Here is a 17,636-nt window from a genome sequence, read left to right on the forward strand (position 1 = left end):
GCTCTTTCCTATAAAAAGAGGGTTCAGCTGGGCGGTGATGGCAAATGCCTTTAATCCCAGCACTCTGGAAGCAGAGGCAGGCAGATGTCTGTGAGTTCTAGCTAGGCCAGCGTGGTCTACAAAGTGAGTTCCAGGACACACTCCAAAAGTTACACAGAGAAACCCTGTCTCAAAAACAAAGCAAAACAAAAAAGGAGGGCTCATAGGTTGGACTGAGGCTCTGAGATAGACTCAACACTGAGAAAACACTTAGGACATCTTTGATATTCTTACTCTAACTGTGGGGTCTCTAGGTTCAGACTCACATGACGGAAATTTCAAATGGAACACGTAAGTGCACAATAGTGTGTAAGAAGGAAGGTAAACTTGGGAGAAGTCAGACTGAGTTTTTCTTTTCCTTTATTTTATGTTCTTAGAAATATTCTGGCCAAGAACCCCTAGCTCCAAGAGAGTAAAAATCCTAAGGAACATTCTTAATCCTTAAGGATCCTAAGGAACGTTCTTGGAATCCAGGAAGCTGCAGGCACATGAGGCATAGTCTTGTGGTTCATACAGATTCCAGAGCCCCCATCACCGGCCATGCGCTCTGGGATGGAGTTCAGGCTTCAGAAGGTTTGTTACAAACAGGTCCTAAGTTTTGTAGCTGAGGGAAGGGAGGTTCAGAAAGGGTAGAGAGGCTCACATTTCACTGCTTCCTCCTGCCTATTACTGACTTTACTTCCCAAATCGCCCCTTCTTTGCTTCCACGTCCTTTTCATGTATCCCAACACTTAATGGCTTAACAACAGTAAATACTTATCTCCTCACGGGTTCTTTGGAGTTGGGTTTCAGGGGCAGACTAATTAGGGGTTATGGGCAGACTCTTTCATTGCTAGTTGGTGAGGTACACATCAGGGTAGAGTCACCTGAGGCTTGATAGGAATGGGGTATCCACCTATCAGGTGACTTCTTCCTTTGCTGACAGTTGGGTTAGAGGCAGGGCAATAGAAACTGGAAGAGGAGGTTTTACAGGTTAACGTACCAAAGGTAAAGGGCAGCTGGGAAAAGATTGGCAAATTTAGTTTACTGAACTTCCTTCAGCTAAGAGAGCAGGAGCACTACGCTAACAACCCATAAAAGGTCACCTCAGACCTCACCCCAACCCTTTTTTCTTGCCCACAGAGTGCTGAGCCACAGAGAAGATAGGCCACATCTCCAGGCTCCTCTATGTCTCCCTTAATGAACTGTCTCCTCTCCTGTCATTGACTGACTCTGTGTAATTCATTGTAGAGGCGCAAGAACCTGACCTGTGGGCTCAGATCCACACCCCCTGGAGGTCCAGAAGGCCCTGGTTCCTCCCCCATGGACTTCTCCACGGGTTAACTTTATGTCCTCAAACGGTGCCTGCTAACTTTTCCTGGAACTAAGTGACAGGAAAAGGATGCCAGACAGCTCTTGTTTCTTTAACTTAACTTTGGGAGCCAGACCTTATATTCCCACAGTGTCTTAGAAGTCACACAGGGCCGGGTGGTGGTGGCGCACGCCTTTAATCCCAGCACTTGGGAGGCAGAGGCAGGCAGATCTCTGTGAGTTCGAGACCAGCCTGGTCTACAAGAGCTAGTTCCAGGACAGGTTCCAAAACCACAGAGAAACCCTGTCTCGAAAAACCAAAAAAAAAAAAAAAAAAAAAAAAAGTCACACAGGTCAGCCAGTTCAGCATGGGAGGAGGAGGGTCCAGCTCAGGGTCTAGCTGCCTTAGCAGCAATCCCCCATTTCCATCTTTTTGCTAACCATGCAGAACTTTAGTTTTAGGCTGCCTTTCTTTTCCACTCTGATCTCCCCAAATTCCTGTGCGTGTGCCTGCTTGAAGGTGACGACCGTCTGTCTCCTCATCAGTTCTACTGCTCTGTTCTCTTTCCCAAACTTTTCACCTATAGTCTGAACCATCCATTCCCTGCCAATCTTTTTTCTTCAGGTCTTGGAACCCCCTCCCCTCTTAATCCTACGTTTCTGGCTTTGTCCTTGACCTCAGCCTGTGATTTCTTTTCTTTGGCAAGGCACTTTAGAGTCCCTTGGATGAGGCTGGCAGCTTTCTTCTGCAGGATTACATACTCTCCTTAAATCACGGCATTTGGGGCAGGGACGCAGATAGGCAATAAAGAGTACTAAATGTGTCATCGACTGCCAGACAGATGAGGAAAGCACCTCCCTGGACTTTAATTCATCATCTGTCCAAACTGAAGACTTTTAAGGTAGCTGTAACTTCAGGCTTCAGAGTCAGGGCACACACAGGTTTTAAATGCCTGAGTTTTGATGCAGAGCTCCAAGCCTGGGAGCTCTCTGTGGTGAGTGTTCTTGCTGGTTGAAAGGAGGAAGAACAAAGTCCATGTGGAATATCACCAACATCTTGCTATTATAAACTGTCTGGCGTGCTGATGTTTTATCTGATGGTGTCTCCTGGGTCTGCTGGTGGTGAAAGGCGTCCCAGATTTGTGAGGTGTGATGAAAGTGCTGCCTGATTGGCAGAGCTAAAACGTAACTCTCTGACCTCCTGAACTTGGAGCCCTCTTTCCACAGCCGTGAAATGTAAACCCACAGTAGCTGCCGACCTTAGACATTGCCGCTTCTCCCTGGAGCTTTGGCTTTTCTGGTGTATTTAAAACTAAGTTAATAATTTTCAGAATAGGGAAGTGGCCACTCTGAGGTGCTTTTCATTTCCCCAGAAACACTGTGTGGTGACTTCATCTTTGAACATAATTGATTTTGTTAGACAGAAACAGAAACAAAGAGGCAGATTAAGTAGTTTTGAAGACTTTGGTGCCCTAACAAAATAAATCATGGCATTGAATACCAGATGCTGTTTGTACATGGTGGTTACTCGGTTAGTTTGGTGAGTTTGGGGATAGTTCAGCCTCCTGGGCTGCAACCCATTAGGGTAGATGAGGGTTCACCATGCAAACCAGTGTGTACAACTTAGAACTTTATTCGAATGTGTTTGTGTTCAATGCTCCTTTGGTCGTGAACACAGGACACTGGAAGCCCTTCATGTTAGTAACATTAGAAGTAACTGGGTGAAGTTAGACTTAGAGGTCGCTGCAGTGACAACCACGACACCCTGGATCCTAGAGATTATGAAATTCACAGTGAAGGCATGTGGTACCTCCAGTCTCTTTCTTACTCGAAGGGCTCACTCATGGACAGGACAGAGTTCTAGCTGATTTTGACCGACCGCAGTCTATGGAGGTGTGCTCAGAGACGGGTGGGTTCAAGTCGGCACATCCCACACAGCTGTCAAGCTAGCCACTGTCTTGCTTCTTATTTACATACACAGTGGGTTCTGTTTATCAACATTAACAAGCTACATATCTCAAATGAATTGAGTATGTGGGTAATTCTTTTAGTAGGGACAGGGAAATGAAAAAAAATATTTGCAAAAGAAATAGAACTTTTAATAGTCATTGCGGCTTCCTGTGTTTTCATTACTCTTTGTCTGTGTATCTCCAGACCACAGGGAATATTATGCCTTCTATAAATGTTTCTATTCAACCACTGCCCTTCTGCAGAGCATAATGAAAAACCAGCTTTTATGGTCCTGGAGAGCCAGGCTTCATGGTGACTTTAATCCTAAACTGAGTGATTAGAAGGTATATTTTAGTGAGATCTTGCACAAAGTGACTCCCTCTCCTAGCCCTTCCACATTGACTTCAGGCTTTCAGCCCCTGACATGGCATAGGCAGGCTTCACGGAGTGTTTTTAACTGTGCTGTATGTCTGCTCATAGGATTGTCAGTCATGGTCAGGATTACCAATGGTCGTGTCTCTTCATCTGCATCCTTTGGCACAGCACAGTGTGTCGCTGTAGATCCGACTGAACAGTGAGGAAAGAAAGGAAAAGTTTAGATATTTTATTATGTCTTGGGCTCTTCATCCGTGCCACAGTAAAATTATCCGCTTTAGTATTATTTTATGACTTTTTTAAAAAAAAAATGAAAGCCTTGTTTCCAAGTAGAGGAATATATTGGATAAGTCACTTCTATTAACTCAATACAGGGATTTTGAAAAGATTTAGCACTTAAAAAAAATGTCAATATGAGAGTTGAAAAATGGTGGCTGTCATTTGCTAAAAAAGCTACAACTAAGGGTGATTCATGGAAGGTTCTGTTGGATGCACAGGAATCTAGCTAGCACTGTGTGCTCTCCCTCCACAGGGCGCCTCTGCCTTTCACACTGACTGCTTGCTTTCCCTTCTGGCACTTTTTGTTTGTCAGAGAACTGGCTTCCACCACCTGTTCTATTTCCTGTTTTCTTTCCATGCTTTATCTTACCCCAGACTCACAGTACAAAGCAGGTTTACAAGGAACTGGGATAGGAGAGGAGAGGGGCTTTCTAAAATAAACAGTAAGGAAGTTACTAAGGTCCACAGGAACTCAGTGGATAAACACTGCAGGACTTGCAAGTATGTGTGGAAGTAAATGTGGGCTTTAGGGAGTCCTGGTCTCAATCAGGACATTCAGAAAGAAAGGGACTTAGCAGAATGTTACTGCTTGCAGGAAAGCTGAGTGCGGCTGGTCCTAACATCCCAGAAGTAGTGTGGGGACCTGTGTCCTGAGTTCTGAGCGCTGGAGACAGATGACAGGTGTCCATTCCTGACCTCTTTCTGGGCAATGAGATTTAGACGTGTGGTGCACAGATCCCTGTCCCTGTTACTTCTTAGATTTTGGTGACCCAGCTTCCAGTCTGTTTGTTCAGAGTCCTGGGAGTGATCAGCAGGGCTACTTTTATTTATCTTTGAGATTTAACTGCAGAAAATTTCGTTCTTTATTCCACCAAGAGTGAGGGTGCTGGGAATGGCAGTGCATATTTGTAATCCCAGCACTCAGGAGGAGGTTTACACAAGGGTCATGAGTTCAGTGTGAACATGGGCTACATGTACAGTAAGACACCTGTCACAAACAAATAGAACCAGGCTGATAGTAGCTTAAGTTGGAACTTTGATTTCTCTGGCAATTTTCAGTTTAGGAAGGATTTTATTGGCAGGGGAATCAGCTTGGAATGAATGATTTAACAAATTAAAAAGTTATTTACTAGAGAATCATTTTAGCTCTGTGTCAGGCATTTGGAGGGAAAGCACTCCTATCTGTGGTTGAATTAATGTGCCACATCAGTGACTTTGCTCAGTGGTTTTACAGGGGTGAGCTTGTTTCAGTTCTCTAAAGTTCAGACTGGGGACTGCTGCTTTGCCTTTTGAGAGCGAAAGTTAGACTTGGGAAGTTTAAGTAACAAATAAATAAAGGAAATTATTTGAGTTAGGGTTGTACTGGCTAGGAGGGGGAGACAGCCCATGGCCTAGATGCCAGGCTGAAGATCTGAGCTTATTTTGTTGGGAAAAAAGACCCATTGGAGTTCTTGGGTCCCTAAAATTCTCTAACAGCTTGTGGAATGGGAGACATGAAAAGCGCAAGAGGCCAGGTGAACCCCGGGGGGCGATCTGACCCCAGAGGTAGCCGTAGGGAACAAAATATGTTTTGTTTTGTTGTTTGTTTTTTATTTATTTATTTATTTTGGTTTTTCAAGACAGGGTTTCTCTGTAGCTTTGGAGCTCTTGTAGACCAGCCTGGCCTTGAGTTTACAGAGATCCACCTGCCTCTGCCTCCTGAGTGCTGGGATTAAAGGTGTGCCTGGCGTTTGTGTTTGTTTCTAAGCCTCCTCTTAGTCTCCTCTTTGAATTTGCTTTTAAACATCTCAACTTTTAGATATTTTCTTGTACAGTGCTATCAATTCTGGTGCCACTTTCAATTTCAGTGCCAAAATATAAATAAAATAGGACAAGACAAATAAAAAGGTTAAATCCTGAGAATCTGATAGTTTTGTAAGAGCTGGCTGGAGATTTAATCTATTAGAATTCTCTGTGGTGCTGAGACTTACATTTGCACTAATTTTGGTGTCTGCTTAGCTGTGATGTCATAAAGCATGCTTTATTTTGTTGAAGTCAAAAGTAGCAGTTAATTTTAAAAAGTAGTACAGTATGAATTTTTGTGATGTTAAATGTGAATTGAGACTATATCTGTGAAATACATTTATTAATGTGTTATGTTGTATAAAGGGAAAAAGGAGGAAATTCTGTATTATTTCTGGTATCAGTCAGTTGAAATTCTATAAATACCATCTTATCACGTAAGAACTAGGGAGCTAATGATTTGTAAATGTATCCTCATAATCAATGGTTATTTTCTTCTTCTCGCAGATTTCTGCTCAGGGCAGATCATCTTCCAATGTGAACGGTGGACCTGAACTTGAACGCTGCATGAGCCCTGAAGGTGCTTCTCAATCTGATCATTATCTTTATAAAGGAAATCATCTGTCTGAACTTGGTGGTAATCATAATCCCACCTGTGCCACATTCTTCCTAAATCGGGACATGATGTGTCCACCTGATAGCCCAGTTAGTTTTAGGTGTTGAGGGTGGAGTCACCTGAGGGTGTGTAGTGTCTCTTTGCTATAAACCACATTATCCCTGTTTCAGATCTGAGACCTGGGATTACTGTCTTGTGCTCTCAATTCCTAGGTATTTCTCCATTCTCTCAGTTAGATGAACACAAGTATGTTCTGCTTTGCCTGGAAGTGGTCTGATCTTAACTCACAGCCTAGCACACTTTTTCTGAGAAGGCTTTGAGCCAGGAATTGGCCTCAACACAGTGTCGTACTTTGATAGGACTTCCTTTGCTAGAACTAAACTCTCTCAAGAGTACTCCTCAGGTAGAATCCAGCCTTCTCTTGCCCAAGAGAGGATTTGTGAAGAGGTTAGGTTAGATTTCCCTAGCTGGCATTTCAGGGTTTGTTAGGCTGCTTATTCATTGTAACCAACAAGGTCAAAAGGAAACTGGTGATTCAGGCATTCTATTTAGGAAACATGCTGATGAATTTTCTTTAGTTTCGCTATAGACCTATAAATAATTGCCTTGCATTATTTCCCAAGTACGTAGGAATCGATATGAAAGAAATTTCCGTCTGACTCTGTGTCTATCCTTGGTTGCAGGTGTGAATGGGAACAGGTGCTCTGAGTCCTTCACCCTTCTGGAGAAATACAGAATCGGGAAGGTCATTGGTGATGGCAACTTTGCAGTAGTTAAAGAGTGCATGGACAGGTGAGTGGCTGAATTTGTTCCCCCAGAGATACAGTTTTCCCTCTGGAGTTTATTCTTAAATTACTGAATTGTTTTAGTTAGGGTTTCTATTGATGTGAAGAGACACCATGACCACGGAAACTCTTATAAGGGAAGCATTTAAGTGAGGGGCCTCACAGTTTCAGAGGTTCAGTCCTTTATCATCAAGGTGGAGAACATGACAACATGCAGGCAGATGTGGTGCTGCAGCTGAGAGTCCTACATCTTGATTCAGAGGCAACAGGAAGACAACTGACTCACCGGGCAGTGTCCTGAGCATAAGACACCTCAAAGCCCCACCCCCCAGTGACCCACTTTCTCCAACAAGTCCATACCCACTCCGACAAAGCCGCACCTTCTAATAGTGTTACTCCCTATGAGTTTATAGGGAGTAACATTCAAACTAACACATGAATGAAAGGCCTTTCTGGGAAATGTCTCTTTTTCCTTTCCTAAAATAATCTGCCCTTGGGACTAGTCCCAAGCAGTTTATTTGCAGTTATATACATAAATTGTTTTGTATGCATGTGGTCTAAAGGACGTTCAGAACATTCAGAACTCACCCACCGCCTAGAGAAAAGTGAGGAGGAAAATGAGCCACTGGAAGAAGAAAACCTTCTGTAAGGCCCACATCGGGCTCTGCCCCATGCACTGTGTTACTTCATTGGACCTCCACAGCAGTGCTGAACTAGACCCATAGCTCTGGATAAACAAGCCACGACTGAGAGATCAGAAGGGACCAATTCTGCTTGTTCTTAGCCTTCTAAAACAATATGAAAGTCATGGTGGATGCACAATAAAGACTTTGTGTCTATAGAACACTATCCTACCTGCTTTGAATAGCTGAGTTTTATAGTTATGGCAGGTTTTCTAGAAGGTCCTGATAATTGCAGTTAGTCCATCCTATCGGATCTTCAATGATGGTTTACTTTCCCTTATATATTGCTATGTAAGAAAACCCCTGTTCTTGAAGCCTTTTACAGAGCTCTGGTGCACAGATTGCTCCCCAAAAAAACAATGAGGCATTTAAATGTACTTCCAAGGACCTGTTAGAAATGTGGTTTATAACATGAGGGGAGGAATTTTTTTTTTAAAGATTTATTTATTTCTTATGTATACAGTGTTCTGCCTGTCTGTATCCTCGCTGGCCAGAAGAGGGCACCAGATCTCATTACAGATGGCTGTGAGCCACCATGTGGTTGCTGGGAATTGAACTCAGGTCCTCTGGAAGAGCAGTCAGTGCTCTTAACCTCTGAGCCATCTCTCCAGCCCAAGGGGAGGAATTTTTTTTACTTCTTTTCCAGGCTGGGCCTCATCCCTGTGGACTTTGGCAGAAAGATCTGCAGATGAGAAAGCGCATATCTTCTGAATACTTTCTAAGAATACTGTGATGGCCTCTGTTAAACTGTTTATATTTGAGTAATTTTTTGGCCTGTTTAAATTTAAGTATGCTAATATCGAGTAACAAATAGTATTGGATTAAGATTTAAGATTTTTGTGTCAAGTAAATGATTTCTTCAGTGCCAGGTGGGGTCTCATAGGGTGGGAATAATCTACCGCCAGATCTTGCTGAAGGTGTTGAGTAAAAGTAAGGACTAAAAGGACTGCAGTTTTCAACTATAGAGTCAGGTTGTTGAGTATTTTCTCCCGTTAATCTGATCTACTTTTATTTATTCTTCTTAGAGACCTGTCTTGAGATTTATACTTCAGTATGAGTTAATAATGTAAAAGATTTAATCAGCCTGGCTTTGTTTTTTTCTTTTCTTTTTTTGGGACTTCCTTCCTCCTCTGACCCCTCTCCATACTGTGTGTCTACGGGTCAGAAGTGTCGGTGCTGGAGAGGAAGTTGGGAAGGAAAGTTTATTCTGATTTACAGTGTTAATGGTCCTCACTCTGATCATTCCTAGGTCCACTGGAAAAGAGTTTGCTTTAAAGATCATAGACAAGGCCAAATGCTGTGGAAAGGTATAGTATGTGCAACTGCTACGTAGAAAGAATGTGGGGGTTCACGGAGAGGGGGGTGTTTACGTGGGGACCTGAGGCCTTTGTGGAGGGAGATTTCCTGTCAGTGACAGCAATGGAAGTAATAGTGTTCACCCTGCTGTTCCCAGCAACTTTAACTCTAAGACGGTAAGTTTATTGATCTTGGTTATACCTATAAAAACATAAAATGCTCTTTTCTGGGAAATTCCTCATCTCAAATCCAGCAACATTTAAAAGGCTAGAACTGAGGGTCATTAAATGTTACCTACTTTCATGCTAAGAGTTGGCCTTCCAGCTTCAGGAAGCTGGCAGAAAACAAGGTTCCCACAGCAGAGACAAAAGGCTCCCAGGTGCTACCCAGGGCCCAGTCGGATGCTATGTTCATGGGCTTGTATTAGGCTGGAGGAGCCCCAAGCTTGAACACCTCTAGTCTTATGAGGCAGCTGGTATTGGCTAGAGGAAAACCTTGGTTTCCTTATCAGGGCCAGGAATGGTCTGGCCTTGTCCCTTGTGCCTGAAGTGACTCCTTCAGGCACAAGTGCCCATTTCTCTCTGTCCTGCTCTGAGACTGCGGTAGGAAGGATTGACTGATGACGGTAAATAGGCAGACGCTGCCAACCTGTGGTGTTCCTCTGTGGTAGCAGGTCTCTTACAGGAAAAGACTGTGGCGCTGTAGTCTAACACCAGGTGGAGCTGCTGACTGATACAAGTCTTAAATAAGCTGTGGGCTCAAGTACACAATGGATTTTGAAGACTTGGTGCTTTAAAAAATATATATATATATATATATATATATATATATATATATATAAAGAAGTACCTCAATAATGTTTTTTCTGTGTTACTACATGGTAGACTATTTTAAATATAATGGACTGTTATACTTTTAAGTTAATATTTCCTGTTTGTCATATTTCTTAGTGTGGCCATCAGACACTTTAGAATTATGTTTTCGAATTGTGATCCTGTTGTAAAGTTACTCTAGGGCCAGAGTATACAAAGTCAATCCTGGTTTTACTTCCTGCAGTGTGACCCTTGACAAATGTTTAAGTCATCTGTGTCTCTGTTTGTTCTTCCTCTGAATATGTTGACTGATAGTGTGTACGACACAAGGCAGTGGTTGGTGGGGTCGTGGAATGGAAAACACGTACAGGGCGCCAGTGTGTGTAGAAAGAACTGACATGTGTTACTGTCAACATTGTTAGCATGCCAGAAGACTTTGGAATTTATAATTGGAGGGTGTTGTGGTAGTACTGACTTTACATTGTGAAATTGCTAAAACAAAGCCAAAATAAAAAAAACAAAACTCCTAGATTTAGTGGGCATTTATGAAACTATGTAATATCAACCGAAAATTTAAAATAGGGTTAAGGAAGTTTTAGAAAAATCTTCTACCTAGTAGACAAACTTTTCATTTATTATTTTCTCTTGTCATTGCCAACAAAGCAAAGGTGTAAGATGGCCCTTTTCTGCATGTTTACTTCTGTCTGATCTTACGTGCTTTTGCATATTCTTTAAACACTTTAATGTTCATTTTTCTTAATCTGTGTGTGTATGTGTATATGTTGTGTTATGTGTTTTGTAAAGTGTGTTTATGTACATGTATGTGTGTGTATGTGTGCATATTCCAAGGATAGCTTGCCTAAGTCAGTCTTCTTCCATTATTTGGGTCTCAGGAAACAAACTCAGGTCTTGAGTTGGGCAGCAAGCACTTTTACCTGCTGAGCCATCTCTTGCTGGCCCTCTTTGTTTACAATTCTAATGGTTTTATTAATTCTCAAATGTAGCTATCTCTATATGTGGCTGTTAGTCTTTCCATTTTTGAGGCAGTTAAGCATAGTGTGTCATGATATAGCCCCTGTTCTATAAGACTATTACATTTTCTTTAAAAATATTAAGGATAATGGTTAAGATGTAAGCAGCTATTTTTCATTGTTAAAGATAATTGCATGCAAGAATTTAATCTGATACAGTGACTGCCTAGACACATGAGAATAGGCCACGTCTCATTACTGAATATGGATCTGTTTTTGCAGCTCATGATCTTATGCTTCTCTGAAATTTTTACATTTTGCATATTTGACCAATAAATTCCATATCAACATTGTATAAAATTATAATTAAAAAACTTCATGCTGCACATAAGTTGATTTTTTTCCACTGTGAAATTATGTTTTTATTAAAATTAGCATAATTTGTTTACAAAATTTTAGGGGATCATCTAGCCACTATTATGGGGAACATTGGTCTCCTCTGCTTTGTGAGTTTTAGGCAGAAAACTCGTGTGTTGAAAATAATCACCATTTTGGGAATATAGGGACTTTTCATAGTTATGACTCAAAACACACCAGCTGGGCAGAGGAGGAAGCAGAGATTTGGGTTAAATAGTTTCCTGCAGATCAACAGAGGCAAAGTCCTGACTTGAATTTGGGGGCAGCCTGTACTTCGGCCAATCTGCCGTGCACCTCTGTGTCTCAATTGGGGAAATACCTCATTCATTCTTGTCTTCTGTTTCTTCTTCTAATATACAGGAACATCATTAGATTAAATTATTCACTCACTTGAATCTTGGTGTGTGTCCTCTGTGTAAGACACAATGCTGGGAGTAGGTACCTCACCGCAAGAACTAAGAACAATGCTTCTGAGTAGGATGTGAGCGCCAGGAAAGCTTACAGAAGAGGAATTGACATTCAGTGAGGATGCCACGGGTGGGATGCATTTGAGGAGAAAGGAGAGATGGCTCAATGGGTTAAAGTGTCTCCCATGCAGCCAGAGGTCCTAAGTTCAATGCCCTGAAGCTGTGGAAAGGCAGGTCATGTAGCTCATGCATCTGCAATCCCATTGAGCAGAGACAAGAGAATCTCTGGAACTTCATGGGCCAGCTAGCCTGGCATACAGAGCAGAGACCTTTCTCAAACAAGGTGAAGGTGATGATGGCCTGAAGTTGTCCTCTGACCCCTATGATTGCTCTGGCCTCTACACACCTTCTGCATCCACACATACATGCCCATCATATCGATATACAGAAGAAACATTTGTGCTGGTCTTGGACTTGTGGCACGTTTTCAGCAGGCCGTGATGAAAGGAAAACCTGCCAGGTGGTCAGAAGGGACTGAACGAAGGCCCAGAGGCTCAGAGTGCACTGGGTTCCCATAAGCAGATCTTTGAAGCCCTGCCTTGTGACTCGATTGACAAACATGGAAGGCTTTGGTATCGTGTTAGGATTCATCCTCTTCTGTCCTAAGATCCCCTCATCCTAAATGAGCATTGACTGAATCTCCACAGTAAAGAAGCCCTGAATTGTTCTCTCCTTACCTTATAGATGCTTTGCATTCATTATCTGCATATTATGAACCCAGATAGGACATAAACCCAAGAGTATATTATGCTAGTTTTGAGCTGTTGGAGTAAATCAACAGAAATTATCCTCTCATGGTTCTGGCGGCTAGAAATCGGGAATCTGCACTTTCTCTGGGGCTCCTGGGGAGAATGCTTCTGGCCTCTGAGCATGTTGTGGTGACTGACAGTCTTGGGCTTTTACTGCTGCTCCTACATCTGTGTGAATTCTCCTTCCTCTTTCTTAGAAGGCTGCTGTGACTCATCTGGGTTAATCCAGGGCTGTCTTTACATTTCTGAATGCCTTTTCCAGATATGGTAATATTTATAAAACCTGGGGATTAGGACTTGATGCATTTGAGTGACTACTGTTTTAATTCCACTACAAACTCAAATACCGGAAACCACACACAGTGATTTGAACACACTGTCTTCTTGGTATTATCCTTGGTGTATTATCCTCATCAGTCTAGCTGTGAGTTGTGAAGGCACTGGTGGGTGATGTTTGGGGTGCCTTTCTAACTATGCTGTTTGCTGGAAAGTGAGGTGCACACCTCTAGGATGTTTAAGTTTAGGTACTCCAGACCAGCCCACAAACAGAAGACGGTAGCAGGAGAGCTATGGTTGTTGGAAGTGTGGGGGGAGGGTGGTGGCAGCCCAGGAACGTGTCACTTAGCTCAAGGGTAGGGGGAGGCTCCTCACCAGCAGATGAGTATTGTCAGCCTGGTTCACATGGTACTTGTGTTCTATGCAGAGAGGATTAGAAAAAACATATTGTGGAGAACAGAGTCAAATCTGCTGTGAATTGCACAGGGCACTGGGGAGAGAAAATCGCATAGCTTTATATTAGTACTTTGTTTAGCTTTCCGTGGTAGGTTTAAAAGGATTCTTTCTTTATAGACAGGAATAGAAAGCCATGGAGAAACAGAGGAACAACTTCTACATCCCAGTAGAAATATCTATTCTGTGCTTAGATAGGACTGTTGTCAAGAACGGGCAATAAGTTAATATGGCTTATATAAGGATAACTTATATGGAGCATGTTCCAATACTCGCTCAGTGTTTGAACTTAACACTGCCAGTAGTAGCCTTCTAACGCGGCTGAGAGAGGTTCCACAGTGGACTGTTTGAGTGCCTTTTGTTGAAAATAATAGTCATTTGGGGAAGGGGTCTCAGTATGTGATAGTATATTTTAACTCCATACAAAGAGCTTCCTGACACTGCTGACATGGACTGCTGTACATTTATAAATTGGCGTCCTAAACCGCCCCTGAACATGAGTTTATAGACCCTCCTAACAGTGGAGGAAATGGGCAGGAGGAAATGGCAGGGTTGGGGATAGAAGGCAAGATTTATGTAGTTTTAAAACAAGCCTATGCGGGGCGGTGGTGGCGCACGCCTTTAATCCAGCACTTGGGAGGCATAGGCAGGCGGATCTTTGTGAGTTCGAGACCAGCCTGGTCTACAAGAGCTAGTTCCAGGACAGGCTCCAAAACCACAGAGAAACCCTTTCTCAAGAAACCAAAAACAAACAAACAAACAAACAAAAAACCTGGTGATAACTGCTCTTGTTTTTGCATGGTGTAGAGTGAGTCAAATTCCCACCATCACTTTTCCATCTGAAACCTCCACTTGAGGGTGTAGAAAAGGTGTGGAGGGTCTTCCGTATCTTCCTTGTGTGATCTCTGTGGCTGCTTTCCAGGGTTGGGGGTCTCAGTGTTTTTGCTGTTAATAGTAAGCTCTCCCCAGCTGCCCAGCCATGGCTTGTTAGGATTTGAGACTTAATACTTTTCCAAGGAGATTTGGAGTGTTGAGTTCTACACCACCCAAAAAGCCTTCCCAGTCCTCTTCCGTGAAAGGAAGTACAGAGGTTTTCTCCTCATATAAAGTTGGTGTGGCTCTTCATCTCCATTGAAGATCTGATGCTACTGTTTGTTTCTATCTTTTCAACACAATAATTTCTTCATTTTTCCAGCTGTCATTTTCACTTTGAAAAGTTCTAGCTTTAAAATTTCACTCAGGGGTTCCCTTTTAAAAGTGGTGATGCCCAGTACAAGAGATGTGGACTTGGAGGCATGAATACTAGGCTTGCATCCCCAACTCTAAGGACTGAAATAAAGATAAAATGTCAGAACGTTGCACAAGAGCTTTGCTCCGTGCCTGGCAACTAGCGAGTCGTTTTCTGGTTGATTTTTTGATTTGGCATTTGCTATCCTTTGCCGACACATATCCCGCCCGTGACTTCTTGGATAGGCATAGTACATTCAGTGCTCAAGAATATCAACTCAGCATGTGCAGGAGTTTGCAGTAGATTTTGTTCTCTGCGTGGCATTTGTTCATTTCTTATAATTTATTCCTCCAGCTATCGTCAGGAGGTATTTAAATTAGAGTAAAAACATAAACACATGTATGCACCAAAGATATAGGAAAACCAGAAATGGTGACTGAAACGAGGTATTAAAATGCCAAGTTAGAACACCAGATCTGGCTCTGAGAGCCATGGTAAAGGGCAAATCTAGCAACACAGCAACACACACGCCGGAACACACGCACTCCCCTACGTAGATGTGCATATGCCTGCATGTAGATGATAAGTGATGATCTGTCTTCTATAGAGAAGTCTTATTTCAGCATTTAGAATGCTGAAGAGAGCAGTCTGCAAATTTTATTGAGCATTTTCTAAATTCAAATGGATTTGTTATTGAAGTTTGTGAGGATCCACACGTGCAGCATGTAGAACAGAATGTTCACTGTGTAGCTTGCGGATAATTTCTTAATTCTGTAAGTGAGCATTTTACTACAGAGTAGTTCTTGTCGGCATCACTCAGCTGAGCAACACTGAGGTAGTGTTTTCATGGCAGAGCAGGTTACAGTTAAAATGAGCGGTGTGGCCCGGCGCCTTCCAGATTTCTGAAATACGAAGTGTAAGGAACACCCATCTGGTGAATGACTTCATACCCACTCATAGAAGAAGAAAGCTTATTTTTCATGAATTTTAGCATAAAATTAAAATTTATATGGGTCACAGCCAAACATTTTAACCTGAGAGCTTTTCTGCCAAATTTTCTAATATGCCTAGTCATTATTTTTGCATGGAATACTGAAATTAGAAAGTGGTTCTGGTCTTGCTGACTTTGAGAAGGCACAGTGCCGTGTGGACTCTGTCTTTAGCGTCATTGCTTAGAATGGAGTCATACACTGTATGCGTCAGTTTGGTAACAATGAGCCCTCTGGGCACACTCAGACGGCAGTTTCTTAAGGGTCTTAGTGGCAAAGAGATACCCATCCCTGGGGGACTAAGTAAGCAGGTTTGGTTGGCCTGTGTCAGGAGACATGCTACTGTTGGTGTCAGAAATGAAGACTATGGTCTAGTGCCCTTCAGGCTTCTGTTGTTTTTGATGTCTATCTCCATGTCCTTTGTTTGACAGGAACATCTGATTGAGAATGAAGTGTCAATACTGCGCCGAGTGAAACACCCCAACATCATCATGTTGGTCGAGGAGATGGAAACCACAACTGAGCTCTTTCTAGTGATGGAACTCGTCAAAGTAAGAAGGCGGACAGGTTTCATTGGCGTCAATCTCAGGGCTTGAACTAGTCAGAAAGTATCCTACAGCCGACACATCTGTTTCACGGGTGGCCCTTCCTTCACCTACTCTAGACTGCTGTGACCCCCTTCTTATCTCACTGGACTGGACTGTTGACATTTCTCTGCATCTCCGTTTCTGTCCTACAGGGTGGAGATCTCTTTGATGCAATTACTTCTTCAACCAAGTACACAGAGAGAGATGGCAGTGCCATGGTGTACAACCTGGCCAATGCCCTCAGGTACCTGCATGGCCTCAGCATTGTACACAGAGACATCAAGCCTGAGAACCTTCTGGTGAGTTCAGAATCTCTGCTGTTTCGTTTTCAACTCAGGCTTCTGCCCTTTTAAAATGATCTCCATGCTGTGAAAACCATCACACATGAAAAGTGACATTAGAGTGTAAACCAGTATCACAGTAATGAACAGAGCACTGGAGGGAAGCAAGAAAAATCAGCAAGTTCAAGCTGACTGGGGTGTTCTGAATGCACCCATAAAATCCTAATGGTTTTTTTTAGTATGTGCATTTTGTTTTCCAGACATTAGAAAGTACATTTTCATTTATTTTTGATTCATGTTATGGTAATGGAATATATGACATAATATGTAAAGAGAAAAGTTTTTGGATTTGTAAGTCCCGTAGACTGGAGGTCATAATCCTTCTCTCCCTAACATCTTGAACAGTGCCAAGCAGGTACACTGTAAATGTGTGGAGTAATACCTGGTGGTGACTCTCGGTTACTCAGCTAGCCAGAAGTTGAATAAAAATCATTGTAACTAACCTCAGGCACCACACAAATGATGGTTAAAAGGGATATGTTGCAATCACCCCAGGGACTTCCTTTTTTCATTTGAAAATTTAAAAATATTTATTTTTGCTAACCCAGACTGTCAGTTTCTCATTTGGTAATGCTAACCGCTCATATCTTGTTCATCTGGAAGACTAAGTAGCCCTCTCCCTTCCCCTCCCCTCCTTTCCCGTCCCCTCCCTTCCCGTCCCCTCCCTTGCCCTCTTTGAAGGAAACAGTTTATTTCCCATCATCTTTCCGTTTTGTTTAAGTTTCTGCAACAGAACAGCTATTGGTTGTTGTGAACAGCAGTGGTTGTTCCTCTCCACTCAGTAGCTAGGCAGTGGGAGATGCAAACAGTCCTCTGCGGGTACTTCTAGACAGGTGCAGAGGGTGCCTGTTGACCTGCAGAGCAGTCTGCCACCTTGGGCTGCACAGCAGTGAGGTCAGGAGTTGGCACAGCCCATTTGTCTTGGCGCTTCTCTTGGTCACAACCTCTCAGCCGCTGCCTTCCTTCCCTTTCCAGCTCTTCAGGACTTCAGTAAGGCATGCCCTTGCCCAGATGGCTCTTGAGAGATAGTACCACACGTGGAGAACTTCCTGTACTGTCACCTAGCACCATAGTAGTTCCACGGAGTGGGCTCCTCTGTCGTGTGAGGCAGCAGCATCTCCATAGCGTGGGCATCTGTTACACAAAGCATGGCAGGCAGATGGGCATAAGATTGTAAGAGAGGCCAGCAATCAGTTCCGGATTATGACTCCTCCAGGCTGCCTGGATCTGGTTAGCAAAGGACCCAGGCAC

General features: G+C 43.0%; 1 protein-coding gene across 3 annotated transcripts in view; it reads left to right on the plus strand.

The window, feature by feature from the left end:
- The window catches only part of Dclk2 (doublecortin like kinase 2), a 123,984-nt gene that overhangs the window by 86,838 nt on the left and 19,510 nt on the right, over positions 1-17,636 (plus strand). For all 3 annotated transcript variants that reach the window (XM_041658984.1, XM_041658985.1, XM_041658986.1), the window contains 5 exons: positions 6,223-6,295; positions 7,015-7,123; positions 9,049-9,106; positions 15,889-16,008; positions 16,197-16,343. In XM_041658984.1, the coding sequence (XP_041514918.1) occupies positions 6,223-6,295; positions 7,015-7,123; positions 9,049-9,106; positions 15,889-16,008; positions 16,197-16,343 (507 nt within the window). The remainder of the gene's footprint in view (positions 1-6,222; positions 6,296-7,014; positions 7,124-9,048; positions 9,107-15,888; positions 16,009-16,196; positions 16,344-17,636) is intronic.

This window comes from Microtus oregoni, unplaced genomic scaffold (assembly GCF_018167655.1).
Source record: "Microtus oregoni isolate MIOR12 unplaced genomic scaffold, Mior012 000010F_ref0000083, whole genome shotgun sequence".
Lineage (NCBI taxonomy): Eukaryota > Metazoa > Chordata > Mammalia > Rodentia > Cricetidae > Microtus > Microtus oregoni.